At 43.1% G+C, this 20117-nt stretch overlaps 1 protein-coding gene across 2 annotated transcripts in view; it reads left to right on the top strand.

Annotated features, from left to right (window-relative positions):
- LOC138644561 (FAST kinase domain-containing protein 1, mitochondrial-like) overlaps positions 1-20117 on the top strand; it is a 25280-nt gene extending 5163 nt beyond the window's left edge. Inside the window, exons 5-15 of one of the 2 annotated variants that reach the window (XM_069733097.1) lie at positions 50-448; positions 683-793; positions 2019-2150; positions 9216-9705; positions 11038-11152; positions 12480-12608; positions 14156-14287; positions 14799-14909; positions 16984-17125; positions 17740-17854; positions 19976-20117. In XM_069733097.1, coding sequence (XP_069589198.1) covers positions 50-448; positions 683-793; positions 2019-2150; positions 9216-9705; positions 11038-11152; positions 12480-12608; positions 14156-14287; positions 14799-14909; positions 16984-17125; positions 17740-17854; positions 19976-20068 — 1969 coding nt within the window. In that variant the 3' untranslated portion in view covers positions 20069-20117. Of the gene's footprint in view, positions 1-49; positions 449-682; positions 794-2018; positions 2151-9215; positions 9706-11037; positions 11153-12479; positions 12609-14155; positions 14288-14795; positions 14910-16983; positions 17126-17739; positions 17855-19975 lie in introns of both variants that reach the window. The other variant, XM_069733096.1, reaches the window with a different exon arrangement.

Below are 20117 nucleotides of genomic sequence, written 5' to 3'. Positions count from 1 at the left end.
TCATATGTGCTATAGGTCACATTCATGATCCTTTCTCATCCTTTTCCAGATACCTGTCCAGTCTTATGATGAAGACATTCCCGGTCACCTCTAAGCGGTTGCAGCACCGACTGATCAGCAAGGCTGAATCCTTAATGGAGGGGGATAACTACATAGATGTGCACAGCGTGCGCCGGGTCGTCCAGTTTCTGTGCCTTATGAAGTATGACTACCAGCCCCTCTTGGATAAATGCAATCAGATTTTTGTGCGGGACAAGAATAAAATGAGCACGGACACCATGTGCATCGTCAGCGGCCTCTACCGGCAAATGGCTTTCAAGCAGTACGAGTTTCAGGTGATGGCAAAATTGTCTCTGCTCGAAATATCAAACCTATGGAATAATGCGGATCATTTCGGAAAAATATTTTGTGCCTTATTTCCGATGGCTTCTCAAGAGATAAGAAATAGGTGAGTGGGACCCTTAAAGGGATGTGATTTATCGACCCCTTAAAGGGATACTATGTATCAGCCCTGAACCAATAGAAAAAATCCCGTACTGCAATGATAATGCTCAAATAGAACTCGTATTCCCTAATTAGAGGAAGCTCCTGATTATTTTGTAGTCTAATCTAGGAATTCAGTACCGGAAACAAGTGCCAAATGTTGGATTTGTAAAGGTTTGAGCTCCTTTGTTCCCTCCAGGCTTGAAGACGACCTTGTCATACTGGCCGATAAGATCCATCACATCAGTCTGGTGTACGTCCTGGAGACCATGGCGGAGGCCGAGTGCAAGAACCCAATCCTCATTCAGAAGTAAGTGGATTCCCTAAGGTACCGTCACATTTAGCGACGCTCCAGCGATATAGACAACGATCCGACCTAAACTAGATCGCTGGAGCGTCGCTGTTTAGGTCGCTGTAGAGATGTCAAACACGGCAACTCCAGAACGATGCAGGAGCGATCCAAGTGACGTACTTATCGTTCTCGCTGGTTGTTAGCTCCATGTAAAAACAGTGCTGGCATCGTTGCTTTTGCTGTCAAACATGACGATACACGCCGACCTGACGACCAAATAAAGTTCTGGCCTTCTATCTCCGACCAGCGATGTCACAGCAGGATCCAGATCGCTGCTGCGTGTCAAACACAACGAGATCACTATCCAGGACGCTGCAACGTCACGGATCGTTGTCATTCTCGTTGTAAAGTTGCTCAGTGTGAAGGTACCTTAAGCCGTGAATGGTTTGGAGCTGGATCCTTCCTGTCCAATCTGACATTGTGCATATTATCACGGTCCGGGTACGGGCTGCACCCCGACGAGGATCTGCTGACCCAACTATACTATACATGTGTGAGGCCAGGAGATCCTCGGCCAATTCGGTCCATACCTGGATCATAATATGTAGATATCTGAATCCTGCCATATTTCTACTTACTGATCAGATGGATGCCAGCTGTTGCTCCCTGTAATCAGCCATTTCAGGCTCTTCGTATTCTCCTCCTAGCAAATAAGTACTGAGGTTTTATTTTTTAAATTTTTTTTTGCCTTATCCCTTTGATGTATAGACCGATGAGTCCGATGGTGGATTTCTCCACTCCTCCATGCATGAGCACCCTACTGAGCATTCATGTCTATGGGGGGAATAGAGCGAGAGCGAGCTGATGGCCAGATGAACGCTTGGCTGACTCTTAAGTATATGGGGCCTTTACAAACCTATGAGCCATTTTATATGGTACATACTCGACGTTCATGCACATTCTTGAAGCATCTTTACACTGGAGCAAGGAGCGGCCACCACTTATTGGAGACTCTGTCGGCCATTTCCTAACCTATTGATGACACTGGTGCAGTGTGTTGTGTCGTTTTTGCCATCAAAGACCCATATGTACATCAGTGGGGCTTGTGGTCCCGGTGAGGTTTGTTGTGCCACACACAGCACACTGCGTGGGAGCATCCGTTCTGGATGGAGGACGTGGCGCGGCTGTGGATGGAGTCTTATTATGTTGCTTGATGACGTGTTATCTTTTTCTTTCCGTTCAGGATCTGCTCTGCCATCCAGGACAATCTGGATCATTACCATCGCCTGTATCTATGTAAGCTCACAGATGCCGTGGTGTGCCTGCCCTGCCAAAACTATCAACTGTTTGCGGATCTACAGAAACGTCTAACTGCGTAAGTGCAATCTCCATGCACGTGTGGCGAGTAATCGGGTTAAAGGGACATGTGGACGGCCCTATTAGAATGGCGCTGGGTTTACCATGCGGGTAAGACAAGGTCACTATTAAGAATACAAACATATGACTCGTATACCGTGAGGGCCAGGAGCGGACACAGACAGCAGAGGCCCCTGTGTAAGAACAATATATGGACCATTTGCAGCCGGCGAGCTCCTTATAATGCACAATGCCACCTGCTTTGGGGAAGGCAGTGGCCCCCGGACCTCTCGGGGCCCCTGTGCGGCTGCACTGGTTGCACCAATGGTATGTCCGCTACTGGTCAAGGTGACATTGGGGAGTCCTCCAGCGTGTATGCGCACAGTGTAACTGCAGAGGCCTGTGGTCGCTCACTGACCGCTCTCCTCTTCTGTGGCTGCTCGCTCCACGGAAAGATGCAGAAGTGTGGCGAGCAAGAAGCGTTAGAGAAGAGGGAGGAAAATCGCATGGCCGCAGCAGAGAGGAGAGAGATCTGTGAGCGCGCTGGCTCCTGCTACTACATTGTGTGCTTTCCCCAAGCGAGCGCTGTCAATCAACACAGGAGGCAAAAAAATATCTTGGCCGTGCCAACAACGGACACCCTAATTTTAACATAAATATGCTCAACAACGATAGTTTATTACTACCAACATATGGGTTTTATAAGGACTATTTTATAAGGCTTATTTATTCAGTCGCCATGACAGCACTATGAGAGAGGGGATCCGCCCTTCAGGGACAGGAAACCTACAGACATAAAAGAGCGGTACCTCTCTCCCGCATCAGTTGGTTTCCTGTCCCTGACAGCGGAACCTCTTCAGGCAGGCCTTGAGAAGAAGGTCGAAGAAAAAGAAGATATCCCACTCCTGACATGCCGGTGCAGGTAGCGGGGGTCCCCTACCTCGGCTTGATCAGGATGTTGGAAGCACCACACGGCAGGGGAACTGTCTGGTGTCGGTGACAGCAAGGGGAAGCAGCCTGGGTAGAAAGGGCTGGCTTCCTGATGTGGTCCACAGTCACGCGTACCTGGTAAGTATATGGGGTCTTTTTTTCGGTGGCCGCCTCTGCTGGGGCCTCTGGGGTCTGTCCGCAGCCTGCTGGGGGCACGTGCGTCGGTCCGGGAGGTGCTGGCGTCCTCGGTCGCATGTTGGCTCGCAAGGCCGCGGTCGCAACCAGAAGGGGTGTATCCAGATGATGCGACTAGGCGGCATTGCCTGATAACGCGGCGGAGCATGCGCAGTAGTGCCGTTCCGGCCGATGGCGGCACTCCGGCGTTCGAGCCGGGCTTTGTACCAGGAGGGGGCGGGGATCTCCCTGGCTGGCAGTGGGGTCGCAGCCCTGAGAAAGGGGAACACACCCTATCATCTCATGGTACCGGACACGCCACCGACAGATCCTGCTGACCCCCATCCGGGGGCGGTACCCTGGGGGTATATTTAAAGTAGTGTATGAAGGATGGCAAGTCGCTCCTGACCCATTCTTATGATGGAATCGTCAGAGGGAGCACCGCAGCTGGACAAGCAGCAACAGCAACTTCAGGATTCGGAGGAGCCTCAGGTGATCTCCCAGCGGCGTTCTAGTGGCAGTAGTCGCGCTGGTGGAGCTAAAGGGGCTCAAAAGTCAAAGCCGAATAAGTCCTCAAGCCGTAAAGAATCACCGGCTAGGAAGGACCCCCCAACTACGGTACCACTCGCTGGGTAAGTGATCTACGTGAAAGTTCACTTACTGATTGTTGTCCCTCCTTATATTCCCTCTCTCCTTACTAGGGGAGGAAATGTTTTACTAAGGCCAAACATAGGGAGTGTGCCGAATGTGGGGAGCCACTCCCAGATGGGCATAAAAGGAGGTTATGTAAATCTTGCATACAACACTTATTTGAGGAGGAAGCCCCTGACCTTACTTCTACGCTAAGAGAGATGGTTATACAAGAAGTCAGAGGTTCTATAAAATCCAGGTCTCAGAAAACAGAGGCCAAAAAGAAGAAGGAAGTTACATCCCCAGTCTCAGATATAGATTCGGACTCAGGTGAACTGAGCTCAGATTCCCTCCCGTCGTCCTCCTCATCAGGGGACATAGAATCCAGCCGGGTCTGTCTGTCGCTCGATAGGGTTAATCACCTGGTCAAAGCAGTCAACAACACAATGGGGATTGAGGAGACCCAGTCAGAATGCTCCATTCAGGACATAATGTTCAAAGGTATAGACCGGAAATCTCGAAGGTCTTTTCCGGTAGTGGATAAGATAAAAACACTGATTACAAGGGAATGGAAGAAACCCGAAAGGAAGGGGTCGCTTCCACCAGCGTTCAAAATGAGATATCTAAAAGCACACTAGCCAGATGGATCAGGGAGGCGATCTCTCTCGCTTATACAGCAGGTGGCATGGAGATCCCAGAAGGTGTAAAAGCTCACTCCACTCGAGCCGTGGCAACATCCTGGGCGGAGGTGTCGATTGAAGACATATGTAAGGCAGCCACATGTTCTTCTCCATCCACCTTTCTTAAACACTATAGGTTGGATCTGGGGGGCTCCTCCGACCTCACGTTTGGGAGAAGGGTACTTGAGGCTGTTATCCCTCCCTAAATTTTTCCTTACTACTCTGAAAGTCTCTCGTAGTGCTGTCATGGCGACTGAATAAATACGTAAGCTACTTACCGGTAGCGGTGTTTTTTCAGGAGCCCATGACAGCACCCTTATATTCCCTACCCTCTTCTTTCTCGGATAGCTCAACACTTTCGTTTTTCCTTTAAATTCTACGTTCACTCACATGGTGAATTGTACCATAGTTTATGCTGTATCTGTGTTACTAACCAAGGGGGTCCTCTCATGCTCTGGAACCAACTGATGCGGGAGAGAGGTACCGCCCTTTTATGTCTGTAGGTTTCCTGTCCCTGAAGGGTGGATCCCCTCTCTCGTAGTGCTGTCATGTGCTCCTGAAAAAACATCGCTACCAGAAAGTAGCTTACGTATTTTAACCCCTTTCTGCCATTAGACGTACTATTGCGTCCATGTGGGGTGGGCTTTACTTCCCAAGGACGCAATAGTACGTCATATGCGATCGGCAGCGCTCACGGGGGGAGCGCCGCCGATCGCGGCCGGGTGTCAGCTGCCTATCGCAGCTGACATCCGGCACTATGTGCCAGGAGCGGTCAAAGACCGCCCCCGGCACATTAACCCCCGGCACACCGCGATCAAAGATGATCGCGATGTGCCGGCGGTGCAGGGAAGCACCGCGCAGGGAGGGGGCTCCCTGCGGGCTTCCCTGAGCCCCCCGCAGCAACGCGATGTGATCGCGTTGCTTCGAGGGTCTTACCTCCCTCCCTCCCTGCTCCAGGCCCGGATCCAAGATGGCCGCGGATCCGGGTCCTGCAGGGAGGGAGGTGGCTTCACAGAGCCTGCTCAGAGCAGGCACTGTGAAGCAGCCTGCACTCCTATCAGATCGGTGATCTGACAGAGTGCTGTGCAAACTGTCAGATCACCGATCTGTGATGTCCCCCCCTGGGACAAAGTAAAAAAGTTAAAAAAAATTTTTTCAAATGTGTAAAAAAAAATAAAAAAAAATATTCCAAAATAATGAAAAAAAAAATATATTATTCCCATAAATACATTTCTTTATCTAAATAAAAAAAACAAAACAATAAAAGTACACATATTTAGTATCGCCGCGTCCGTAACGGCCCGACCTATAAAACTGGCCCACTAGTTAACCCCTTCAGTAAACACCGTAAGAAAAAAAAAAAAAAAAAAACGAGGCAAAAAACAACGCTTTATTATCATACCGCCGAACAAAAAGTGGAATAACACGCAATCAAAAAGATGGATATAAATAACCATGGTACCGCTGAAAGCGTCATCTTGTCCCGCAAAAACGAGCCGCCATACAGCATCATCAGCAAAAACATAAAAAAGTTATAGTCCTGAGAATAAAGCGATGCAAAAATAATTATTTTTTCCGTAAAATAGTTTTTATCGTATAAAAGCGCCAAAACATAAAAAAATGATATAAATGAGGTGTCGCTGTAATCGTACTGACCCGAAGAATAAAACTGCTTTATCAATTTTACCAAACGCGGAACGGTATAAACGCCTCCCCCAAAAGAAATTCATGAATAGCTGTTTTTTGGTCATTCTTCCTCACAAAAATCAGAATAAAAAGCGATCAAAAAATGTCACGTGCCTGAAAATGTTACCAATAAAAACGTCAACTCGTCCCGCAAAAAACAAGACCTCACATGACTCTGTGGACCAAAATATGGAAAAATTATAGCTCTCAAAATGTGGTAACGCAAAAAATATTTTTTGCAATAAAAAGCGTCTTTCAGTGTGTGACGGCTGCCAATCATAAAAATCCGCTAAAAAACCCGCTATAAAAGTAAATCAAACCCCCCTTCATCACCCCCTTAGTTAGGGAAAAATAAAATAAAAAATGTATTTATATCCATATTCCCGTTAGGGTTAGGGCTAGGGTTAGGGCTAGGGTTAGGGCTAGGGTCAGGGCTAGGGTTAGGGTTGGGGCTAGGGTTAGGGCTAGGGCTAGGGTTAGGGTTAGGGTTGGGGCTACAGTTAGGGTTGGGGCTACAGTTAGGGTTGGGGCTAAAGTTACAGTTAGGGTTTAGATTACATTTACAGTTGGGAATAGGGTTGGGATTAGGGGTGTGTCAGAGTTAGGGGTGTGGTTAGGGTTACCGTTGGAATTAGGGTTAGGGGTGTGTTTAGATTAGGGTTTCAGTTATAATTGGGGGGTTTCCACTGTTTAGGCACATCAGGGGCTCTCCAAACACGACATGGCGTCCGATCTCAATTCCAGCCAATTCTGCGTTGAAAAAGTAAAACAGTGCTCCTTCCCTTCCGAGCTCTCCCGTGTGCCCAAACAGGGGTTTGCCCCAACATATGGGGTATCAGCGTACTCAGGACAAATAGGACAACAACTTTTGGGGTCCAATTTCTCCTGTTACCCTTGGGAAAAAAACAAACTAGGGGCTAAAAAATAATTTTTGTGGGAAAAAAAAGATTTTTTATTTTCACGGCTCTGCGTTATAAACTGAAGTGAAACACTTGGGGGTTCAAAGTTCTCCCAACACATCTAGACGAGTTCCCTGGGGGGTCTAGTTTCCAATATGGGGTCACTTGTGGGGGGTTTCTACTGTTTAGGTACATTAGGGGCTCTGCAAACGCAATGTGACACCTGCAGACCATTCCATCTAAGTCTGCATTCCAAATGGAGCTCCTTCCCTTCCGAGCCCTCCCATGCGCCCAAACAGTGGTTCCCCCCCACTTATGGGGTATCAGCGCACTCACGACAAATTGGACAACAAATTTTGGGGTCCAATTTCTCCTGTTACCCTCGGGAAAATACAAAACTGGGGGCTAAAAAATAATTTTTGTGGGAAAAAATGTTTGTTTTATTTTTACGGCTCTGCATTATAAACTTCTGTGAAGCCCTTGGTGGGTCAAAGCGCTCACCATACATCTATATAAGTTCCATAGGGGGTCTACTTTCCAAAATGGTGTCACTTGTGGGGGGTTTCAATGTTTAGGCACATCAGTAGCTCTCCAAACGCAACATGGCGTCCCATCTCAATTCCTGTCAATTTTGCATTGAAAAGTCAAACGGCGCTCCTTCCCTTCCGAGCTCTCCCATGCACCCAAACAGTGGTTTACCCCCACATATGGGGTATCAGCGTACTCAGGACAAATTGTACAACAACTTTTGGTGTCCAATTTCTTCTCTTATCCTTGGGAAAATAAAAAATTGGGGGCGAAAAGATAATTTTTGTGAAAAAATATGATTTTTTATTTTTACGGTTCTGCATTATAAAGTTCTGTGAAGCACTTGGTGGGTCAAAGTGCTCACCACACCTCTAGATAAGTTCCTTAGGGGGTCTACTTTCCAAAATGTTGTCACTTGTGGGGGGTTTCAATGTTTAGGCACATCAGGGGCTCTCCAAACGCAACATGGTGTCCCATCTCGATTCCAGTCAATTTTGCATTGAAAAGTCAAATGGCGCTCCTTCGCTTCCGAGCTCTGTCATGCGCCCAAACAGTGGTTTACCCCCACATATGGGGTATCGGTGTACTCAGGACAAATTGTACAACAACTTTTGCGGTCCATTTTCTCCTGTTACCCTTGGTAAAATAAAACAAATTGGAGCTGAATTAAATTTTTTGTGAAAAAAAGTTAAATGTTCATTTTTATTTAAACATTCCAAAAATTCCTGTGAAGCACCAGAAGGGTTAATTAACTTCTTGAATATGGTTTTGAGCACCTTGAGGGGTGTAGTTTTTAGAATGGTGTCACACTTGGGTATTTTCTATCATATAGACCCCTCAAAATGACTTCAAATGAGATGTGGTCCCTAAAAAAAAATGGTGTTGTAAAAATGAGAAATTGCTGGTCAACTTTTAACCCTTATAACTCCCTAACAAAAAAAAATTTTGGTTCCAAAATTGTGCTGATGTAAAGTAAACATGTGGGAAATGTTACTTATTAAGTATTTTGTGAGACATATATCTGTGATTTAATTACATAAAAATTCAAAGTTGGAAAATTGCGAAATTTTCATAATTTTCGCCAAATTTCCGTTTTTTTCACAAATAAACGCAAGTACTATCAAAGAATTTTTACCATTGTCATGAAGTATAATATGTCACGAGAAAACAATGTCAGAATCACTGGAATCCGTTGAAGCGTTCCAGAGTTATAACCTCATAAAGGGACAGTGGTCAGAATTGTAAAAATTGGCCCGGTCATTAACGTGCAAACCACCCTTGGGGGTAAAGGGGTTAATTAGTAATTTTGGAGTGACACTCATCACGAAGTGTTTTTTTTTTTTTGTTTGTTTGTTTGTTTTTAATAAATACGTAACATTTTTGTTCTATGGACCTTTTATTTTATCTTTTGCTTGGGGAAACCCAAAAAATAAAGCCCGCATTAATGTGCTTTGAAGGTTTTGGTGGCTTCTTTTTGTTGCCTTTGTCACATTTGTAAATGATTTGATTCTGAGATGGTGACTTTTTTTTTGATGCCTGAAATGTCCCTTCCCATAGCTTTATGAAGACGTCTCATGTCCCATCTATGGTGGTTATGATGACCAGGTCACTGTCGCTGCTGACCCTTACTAGAGTGGATGAAGCCGTCCTTAGAAAGATTGACGACGTCATTCCCCAGTGTGACCTCAGCGACCTGAATAGCATCGCGAACAGCGTCATCCGGTGGTTACAGCCCGTCCAGCTGTCCAGGCAGAATAAATCCGGGATGTATGAGAAACTCCTCCATAAAGTGAGCCGATACGGACTGGAGAGAATCAAGAATATGGACGACATTGATCATCTGTTGAACGAGCTGACGTACGTGATGAACGGGCAGTGGCTGCAGAATATGCTGATAGACGACATCCTGCTCACCTGCCAGCGCCTGCTGCACCAGGTCACCTGGAGGAACGCACCGTTTCTGGCGCTGGTTATTAGTTACTGTAATACTCTGTGTCCTCCGGTTCTGGACAAGATCGCAGAAGTCACCATGGAGAATGTCACAAAGGTAGTAGCCCCGTGGGTTCAGATTGGAAGGCCAGTCACTGGCCCAAACTAAACATCTGGTGGCCAAAGGTCTATTCAGGGCGTGCACCTGACAGCTGTCTATGGGCGGCTTAAAGAGCCCCAGTCCTGTGTGTTACTTTATGGTACCCCCCATGTAATAATTATTCTGGAGCATCTTTTCATTGTTGTACCTCTGTTAGTCCTCAGGATATCCTTAAAGGGATTCTCTCATCATGTATCTTTGGTAGCACCCATCTCCCCTGCCTCCCGACTTCTTGCTTGCAATGGGGTAAGGGGACAATGGTGCGCTTCTAAGGTCCAGATGGCCTGCAGAGGCAGATGTGCATGCCTCCTTGTCTGGGAAACTGGACACTTCTGACAAGCTGCAGGAGTGGCTGGTAACCTAGACAATGAGCAGTAAACTATAGAATTAAAACTCCTTCCATTATTGCAAACGGAGAGGATTTTAAAGTAAGAAGTAAATTGTTTTTCCAAGCACTTTTGGCCATTATAGATGAGACAATTCCTTTAAATGAAGGATTTGGTGTTACTGTTCTACCAGTCAATACTTGTACTCTTAGGACACAGTCAGGTGACCGAATAAATTGGACTGTGATGGGACCACAATGCACAGACTGGCCGGCGGCTCTCCCGACCCGAGCATGACCGGTTCATGTTTTCCTGTACAGCCATCATGCTCAGGTCGGTAGAGCCGCTGGACAGTCTTTGCATTGTGGTCGGATCATAGTCCAATTTATATGGTCGTCTGACTGCGCTCTTAGGTTTCAATCAGACGTCTGTTTTTTTTCATACATGTTCTTAGTGTTTCTCACGGATCATGTACCTATTATAGTCTATGGGGCTGTTTACATGTATGTTTTGTTTTTTTGCAGTGCCTGCAAAAAAACAAACTGAGATATGGCCACTTTTGATCTGAATCATGGATCAAATTCTCTTATGCAAGTCTATTGGTCCATGAAAAAAACAAAAAAGATACAAGAAAATGAAACTCCTTAATGGAGGAAAAAGCAAAAAAAAAACAACAACGGACTTACAGATTAAAAATGGATGAAAATCTGATCCAGCACATTAATGGCAAACAGACCATTTTTTTCTGGGATCACTTTATCATTAGCTAACACTGATGACCCAGCAGTAGCAGATTGATGGGAGTAGTGCTCCCCTGAGCTGGGATTTGCACTGATGGGGTATCCTTAGGAAAGATCATCAATGCTGTGATTGCAGAAATCCCTCCCTATGTCATGTCCACACTGTGTTAGTAAAGACTATTTGTCAGATTAACAATGTATTTTTTTTTGTTTGTTTTTTTAAGATTCATCCCACAGACTTGAACAGAGTTTTATTTGCCTTTGTCAATCTGGGCTACGATCCCCCGCGAGAAGAAGAATTCTTTACAATGTGTATTCAGCATATTCTCGCTAATTTAAGTAAGTATTCATTGTATTCTCCGTATAAGTGGGGATCTGGCCACGCTTCACCCCAGGAGTAATCACAGCCCTGGAAGATCAAAGAGACACGTTTTTCTACCTGTGATTTCCGCCTCCGCGTTGCAAAAAGTGAAAATATGCAACAAATCCACATTATCATTAACAAGCTGCAGATGAGAAAATCTAAATCCCACAACTTTTTATTTTTTATTTTTAGAACATCGTGGCTATTGTGCAGATAATCACAGTAGAATTTCAGTGATGAATTTCCCATATTATAGGCTGTGGTCACACGAGCAAGTAAAGAAAAAACAAAAAAAGAATTGTCCCGTTTTAATCTAAAAAATGTAGCCATAATGTTAGAATTTCCTTATCTTTATGGATTGGGAACTTGTCTAAAATAATTGTTAATAAAGTTGCTACGTCATATTATGGTCATAAGCTGCAGAATATTTCTTTTCCCCACCACTGTCCAACCTATCATCAGAATACAGGCTGCCACGTACAGCAGCCATTGCTCTGCTCATTACTACGGTTCCCCTTAAAAAAAAAAAAAAAAATTCTGCACAAGAATTCTACCATTTTCTAATCTATTTCTTCCTTTCTCACCAAGAAAATGAAGGTATTGTAGCTGAGTGACATCGCCGCATTTACGCACCTTATGCCCTAAGAAACAGACACATTCCATAAGGCTCCGTTCACCTCTGTGTCATCTGATGCCAGCGGCGTCTGTCATTTCCCATTGGTTTCTGACAGCGGTATCTTTTCCATTGAAAAAGTAGCCGCGCCGCCGGTGCAGATGTGAACAGATCCTTAAAAATGAATGGAATTTGCCCAGAGGGGTCGGGCTGATTCCTGCTCACATACCTTATTCTTAAAGAGTGACTGGCGATTCTGTAATATATTCTATCAGAGAAATTTGCTACTTTCCCCTCCTTTCAATCTCCATTCTCTATAAAGACAGATGTTCCCATTACTGTGAGATAGGTTGGTGCTTATAAAATTCTATGGAGAAGAGGTGGAGACAGACACGGACTTTCCGCTGTAAGTTCTTCTGAATCGTCAGTTACACTTCTCCATGGAACTTTATGAGCACCAGCTGTCTTCCATCTCAGTAATGGGAGATTTTACTCATGAAATGAGCGTGAAAGATCAGTCCAGGAGGAGAGAAAAAAAGCCGATTTGTCTGATGAGATTTATTTTTATGAGTGCTATTGATTTATGAAATAAAAATGAAAACTCTTTAATACTTCAGCTTCGTCTCATATCAGATCAGGAATGAAAAAAAAAATGTATAAGATAATGATTGTGTTATTTTACCTTCCAGACTCCTTCCCTCCTCACCTCTTGGTTCTGGTGGGCTTCACTCTTGCTGTTGCACAGTATTTCCCAGAAGATCTGATTAAAGCCATTTTCAATATTGGTTTCCTAACTAAACTGGATGCCGAACTGGACAGTAAGTGTCATGTGAGCGAATGCTCCACCTTTCTCCATTTAGGTTCTATATTGCTCACGTTACCCCTAGGTTTTTGGCTGGCCGTACATATGAGAGGCTTTGTCTTCTCTGATCTCCCAGTACCATGTATGCTCGTGTCTTCTGAGCGTGCATCTTTATTTTAATGGGGTAAGGGATCACTTTGCAAATATGCCCCATCCTCATTTCCCCAACATCTGTCATCAGGGTCGGCTGATATTAATCGAATGTTTCTGTGCAGCTTTACCTGCATTACCCATCCTCATAGGATCTGCAGGACATGCTGGGAGTTATAGTTCTCCCATTGGATTTTAAAGCAGCACTCCAGTGTTATTTTGCAGTGCTGGAGTGGTGCTTTCAATATAAGCCCTGTGCCCCCCTTCTTATACTCACCCTCCAGCATCTTCATATAGTACTGTACAGACACCACACTGCTCCCGCAGCTTCCAACATAATAACATACTATTATATGTGGTGTTATTATATATAATAGTATGTTATTAAATATTTTACCACATTTTTTTGCTTCAAATATTTTTTTTCCCTATTTTCCACCTCTAAAACCTGGGTGTGCCTTATAGTCCGGTGCGTCTTATAGTCCGAAAAATACAGGTAATTCCGTTAACCGTATAATGCACACACAAAATTCAAAAGAGCAGTGAAATGGTGAAAAAAAGACGCAATTCTGCCATTGTTGTTTTTTTTTTTAAACAATAACCCAGCAGTGTGACTCTTCAAGTCAGGACAATTGTGCAGATAGCAAACGTTTATAGTTGTCTTGTTTGTTTTAGTTCCTTTTTCTTTTTTTTCACCGATGGTGGGGGTTAGGTTCTTTATATTTCAGTGGCAACAAGAAAAACAGAACTTCTTGTGCATGAACATTTTTAAGTTTGTGACTTTTTCTGAGAGCTGGAAGTTTTTTTGTTTTGTTTTTCCCATTGTTCCATTATTGGACCCATTGTATTAGGCCTTGTTTTTTTGGATCAAATGTTTGGTAAATGAGGATTTTTTATATCAACCAACCTGATCCTTTACCCCATTGAAATAAAGATGCACGCTCAGATGACAAGAGCATACATGGTTCTGGGAGGTCAAACAAGATTGTCACCATTTTGGGGTGCTTAAAATCTTTTATATAGAAGGGTTCACATATGTAAGAAAAATTATATATTGTAATTTTTATTTTGGGATTTTTTTGTATTTTAAAACTGGATAGTAGTACAAAGTAAAAATCTCAGTCACCTATGATGCCTAAAACTTTACAGGAGTGCCAAACTGATGACAATAATAGCCTTTAATAGACCCCCACTGCAGTAATAACCCATGGCCACCCTATGGTCTCTTGGGGGGTGGGATACAGTGGGCAATCGAGGCTAGCGCCAGTCATAGTGTTAGAGGCGAGTGCTGGCTGTGTAATGCCGCTGGCACCTGCTATGTCCAGCACAGGCTCAGTATCACATGTTGGGAACGCTTTTGATTTCTGTGTGTTGTAGATTTTCTCTTTCTTCACTATTTGTATTATTTTTTAGCCTTTCTGCCTGACAAAAGTGCCAAGATACGAATGCGTCTGATGCATTTAAATCGGGCGGTTTGTCTCGAGTGCCCGGAATACCAAGTCCCATGGTTTCATGAAGAATACTGTCGACAGATGAAGCATAGAGGTGCGGGGCTCGTTTTATTCATTTAGTTGTTAGTTTTGTTTTTGTATGCTTAAGAAAAAAAAAAAATTGCGTGACACATGATAAAAAAAAAAAAAATCAGCGCTCAAATTCCAGCACCGACTCCCAGCTGTGCTCTGGTTTCAGTGTTTTAACGGTGATGTCGCATTGACAGTCCTCAGTACCACTGCAGCCAATCACTGAGCACAGAGGCTCTGCTGTCTGCCTCGTTGAGCTTAGTGATTGACTACAGCGGTGATTTGGGCTGTTGGACATGACGTCATCTCTGCAGCCAAAACTGAGACCGGAGCAGCGAGAGGGAACCGGCACTGAAACCGGGGAGGACGTGTACCTGCTCTGTTTGGGGTCCACTTTTCTGAAAGTGAACAATTCTTTTAATATTCACAACTGCAAAAGTATATCGTACGATTTATGGATATGCAAGAAGGAATAATCCTTAGAATATTAAAAAGTCGTTTTTTGTTTTTTTTTTGTTTTTTTTTTTGCTCAGAAGGTAACAGCAAGAGATCCATATGCCATCAAATCCACTTATTTCTCGGAGATCTCTTTGGCGGAGTTAATTATGCCAAGATGTTTGTGACTACTCCATATTATTACACAGTAGGTAAGATTGGGAAATGTAAAAAATATATATATTTTGCTGCACTAAGAAATCACAAAAACACCGCTCTGCTCTGGACAGAAATGTTATAATTTAAAGATATGTCAAAATTCATCAAATATTGTGACTGTTTAATAACTTTTGTGCAAATAAAAGCAACACAGCCACAAGCAAAACACTGACATATGAGGCAATCAGAGATCCTGGGGGGCTATGTAATTCAGGGTGGGGACAGTTTGAGTTGCATTTTAGTATATGATATCACAGGATGACTTCCCCACACACCTACTTCATAGTAGATCACATTTCTTAGCGGAGGACCCACTGGTGATCGTTGTCTAAAGCCCGTAGTTCCTTTGCCATAAAAAAAAGAAAGTCTATACATTCAATCAATATTCTGCACAGTCCCATCTGAATTGAGCAGGGGTCACCCGCTCCTTTTATTCTTTACAGGACTGCTTGAAATTGCTGAGTGCGGTCAGACACCCCCAAAAGATCAGTAACTTGCCTCCTGTTTTATAGAAAGGGGATAACTTTTAAAGGGAACCTGTCACCTGAATTTGGCGGGTCCTTTTTTGGGTCATATAGGCGGTGTTTTCGGGTCTTTTATTAACCCCTTTTTCCCCGCTGGTCGCGAAATTGACTTGCTGTTGATTCGCTTTCCTCCCTAGTTAACGCGTGCGCAAAGCAATCTTGCCTTGCGCACGCGCAGTATGCTTTGCCCAACTGCGGGCAAAGCCGAAAACCATTAGTGCGCATGCGCCGGTGCACTATGTCCCAGAAGTATTTTGCTGTGTTCCGGGACGTAGTGCGCATGCATGCACTAATGGTTTTCGGCTTTGCCCACAGTTGGGCAAAGCATACTGCGCATGCGCAAGGCATGTTTGCTTTGTGCACGCGTTAACTAGGGAGGAAAGTGAATCAACAGCAAGTCAATTTCGCGGCCAGCGGGGAAAAAAGGGGTTAATAAAATACCCGAAACACCGCCCATATGACCCAAAAAAGGACCCGCCAAATTCAGGTAACAGGTTCCCTTTAAAAACCCTTTTAGGCTGTGTGCACACGTTCCGGATTATTCGCAGATTTTTTGCGCGTTTTTTCGCAACCAAAACGCTTAAAAAACGCATACTTATCTATCCCATCATTTATAATGGTTTACGCAATTTTTGTGCACATGTTGTGTATTTTTTCACGAAAAAAACGCTTGCGGAAAAATATGCAGCATGTTCATTAATTTTGCGGATTTTAAGTGGATTTCCCACTATATTATTGCATTGGGAATCTCCAGAAAAAAACGCGAAAAATCCACGCAAAATACGTAATAAAAACACGACAAAAGCGTGCAGAATTCCTGCGGAAAAACTCAGGATTTTCTCAGGAAATTTCTGCATACCGGTACTTTCCAGATGTGTGCACATACCGTTAGGGTATGTGCACACGTTCAGGTTTTTTTTTTTTCTCGCAATAAAAATGCATTAGAAAACGCCTACATATGGATCCTATCATTTAGAATGCATTCTGCAATTTTTGTGCACATCATGCGTTTTTTTCCGCAAAAAAAAAAACGCATTGCGGTAAAAAAAGCAGCATGTTCATTAATTTTGAGGATTTTCAGCGTTTTTCCTGCTATTCTATGCATTTGGAAAAAACGCAAGAAAAACGCGCAAAAAACGCATCAAAACCGCGGAAAAAAAACGCATGCGGATTTCTGGCAGAAATGTCCGGTTTTTGTCAAGAAAATTTCTGCAAGAAATCCTGACGTGTGCACACGTTGCTGTTTTTTCGCTTTTTTGTGTGTTTTTTTCCCGATAAAAACTCTATAAATCCGCAAAAAAACAGCATCCCATCATTTAGAATGAATTCCGCATGTTTTGTGCACATGATGCATCGCGGTAAAGAACGCAGCATGTTCATTAATTTTGCGGGTTTTTTGCTCATTTCCCACTACAAAATGCATTGGGAATTGTCCGGAAAAAAACGCATCAAAAACGCAGGAGCTCGCTGAGTGGACCCAGGGAGGGTTTTTGGAAGGTGTTGGATTCTGTTTCTCCTAACATTTGATGCTTGCTTTTTATAGACTTTGAGTGCATCCTGAGCAAAAATAAAAAGCCTATTGCGTACATAGAGGAGAACAAGCTGTCCGCCAATGTGGCCGACGTCCAGTGGGGCCAGGACAGTCAGATGTGTGATAACAAGTCTCTACCTCAAGGAGCCCAGAGGTCGGTGATTCTGTGTGTAGACATGTGGTGCTAGATCACGACGCAGCCTCATTCTCTTAAAAAATAGCCATCGTTTTAAGTTTTCTTACATAAATCAATAGAAGACATGCAAATAAGAAACTTTGTAATATGTCTGATCATAGAAATCTGCTTCCTTCTCTTCCTGAACTGATCGTTCATTCTCAAAATTCTCAACTTCCAAGTAAAATCTGTCTTCAGTGAACACAGATTTTCCCGTTACTGAGATAGGAGATGACAGTTAGTGCTCACAAAGTTCTATGGAGACTGATATGGCAGAATGTCTGTGTCTCCCTCTAGCTCCTCCTCTCCCTCCTCCATAGAATTTTAAAAGCACCAACTGTAATCTCCTATCTTAATCGAAGAGGAGAAAAGGGCGGTTTATCCATTGAGGAACAGAGGAGCTGGAGAGATGAGCAGTAAAATCAGTGTACTTTTTGTTTTTTGTTTTTTTTTTACAATTTAATGGCTTTTTACAGTTCAGAAAAATAGCGGTTTGCGCAAATTTGATGTTTTTTGGAAAAATTTGAGTAGAATTCAATTCCTCTTGATTTTATTTGTTGGACTCTAACATATTATTTCTTTCATCTTTATAGAGTTGCCATTGACTTTCTTAATCCAGTGGCATTTTGCAGAAACTCTTCCAAGATTAAAGGCTTAAATGCCATGAAGAAGAGACATTTGGAGATCCTGGGGTACTATGTAGTTCAGGTTGGTTACAATTCGAGTTGTGTTGTAGTATATTATATCATGATGGGATCTGCATGTCTGTATAATAGCATCTTCTCCTATGTCAGTCCGTGTGTGTGTATATAATATATGTGTGTGTGTGTTTTCATTAAATATATATATATATATATATATATATATATATATATATATATATATATATATATATATATATATATATCATGCTTCAAGTCATGTTTGAAGCATGATATGCGGGAAAAGGTTGAAAAGTTCCAGGTGGCCGAATACTTTAGCAAGGCACTATATATATATATATATATATACATACATACATACATACATACATACATACATATATATATATATATATATATATATATATATATATATATATATATATATATATATATATATATATATATATATATATATGTACACACAGTTGTGGCCACAAGTATTAACACCCCTGCAATTCTGACAGATAATACTCAGTTTCTTCCTGAAAATGATTGCAAACACTAATTCTTTATTATTATTATCTTCATTTAATTTGTCTTAAATGAAAAAACACAAAAAGAATTGTCCTAAAGCCAAATTGGATATAATTCCACACCAAATATAAAAAAGGGGGTGGACAAAAGTATTGGCGCTGTTCGAAAAATCATGTGATGCTTCTCTAATTAGTGTAATTAACAGCACCTGTAACTTACCTGTGGCACCTAACAGGTGTTGGCAATATCTAAATCACACTTGCAGCCAGTTGACATGGATTAAAGTTGACTCAACCTCTGTCCTGTGTCCTTGTGTGAACCACATTGAGCATAGAGAAAAGAAAGAAGACCAAAGAACTGTCTGAGGACTTGAGAAACCAAATTGTGAGGAAGCATGAGCAATCTCAAGGCTACAAGTCCATCTCCAAAGACCTGAATGTTCCTGTGTCTACCGTGTGCAGTGTCATCAAGAAGTTTAAAGCCCATGGCACTGTGGCTAACCACCCTAGATGTGGACGGAAAAGAAAAATTGACAAGAGATTTCAACGCAAGATTGTGCGGATGTTGGATAAAGAACCTCGACTAACATCCAAACAAGATCAAGCTGCCCTGCAGTCCGAGGGTACAACAGTGTCAACCCGTACTATCCGTCGGCGTCTGAATGAAAAAGGACTGTATGGTAGGAGACCCAGGAAGACCCTACTTCTTACCCCGAGACATAAAAAAGCCAGGCTGGAGTTTGCCAAAACTTACCTGAAAAAGCCTAAAACGTTTTGGAAGAATGTTCTCTGGTCAGATGAGACAAAAGTAGAGCTTTTTGGGCAAAGGCATCAACATAGAGTTTACAGGAGAAAAAAAGAGGCATTCAAAGAAAAGAACACTGTCCCTACAGTCAAACATGGCGCAGGTTCCCTGATGTTTTGGGGTTGCTGTGCTGCCTCTGGCACTGGACTGCTTGACCGTGTGCATGGCATTATGAAGTCTGAAGACTACCAACAAATTTTGCAGCATAATGTAGGGCCCAGTGTGAGAAAGCTGGGCCTCCCTCAGAGGTCATGGGTCTTCCAGCAGGACAATGACCCAAAACACACTTCAAAAAGCACTAGAAAATGGTTTGAGAGAAAGCACTGGAGACTTCTAAGGTGGCCAGCAATGAGTCCAGACCTGAATCCCATAGAACACCTGTGGAGAGATCTAAAAATGGCAGTTTGGAGAAGGCACCCTTCAAATATCAGGGACCTGGAGCAGTTTGCCAAAGAAGAATGGTCTAAAATTCCAGCAGAGCATTGTAAGAAACTCATTGATGGTTACCGGAAGTGGTTGGTCGCAGTTATTTTGGCTAAAGGTTGTGCAACCAAGTATTAGGCTGAGGGTGCCAATACTTTTGTCTGGCCCATTTTTCGAGAGAAATGATCAATGTTTTGCTTTTTGCTTCATTCTCTTTTGTGTTTTTTCATTTAAGACAAATTAAATGAAGATAATAATACCAAATAATTTGTGATTGCAATCATTTTCAGGAAGAAACTGAGTATTATCTGACAGAATTGCAGGGGTGTCAATACTTTTGGCCACAACTGATATATATATAATTTTCTCTGAGACAATTTCTATAGATGACTTCCCGCAGTTACATGTTAGTTCTCTATTACAGATCCCTAGTTTTGAATGGAATTCAATGGAACTTGGAACAAAGGAAACGTGGATTAACTACCTCCGGAAGAAGATTTTTGCTAGTGAACTGTGAAATGTTTTGTGCAACCCTGTAAATAAAGTATATTTTTTATTCATTCATA

Source organism: Ranitomeya imitator, chromosome 7 (assembly GCF_032444005.1).
Source record: "Ranitomeya imitator isolate aRanImi1 chromosome 7, aRanImi1.pri, whole genome shotgun sequence".
NCBI lineage: Eukaryota > Metazoa > Chordata > Amphibia > Anura > Dendrobatidae > Ranitomeya > Ranitomeya imitator.
This window is presented reverse-complemented; position numbering and strand designations above follow the sequence as displayed.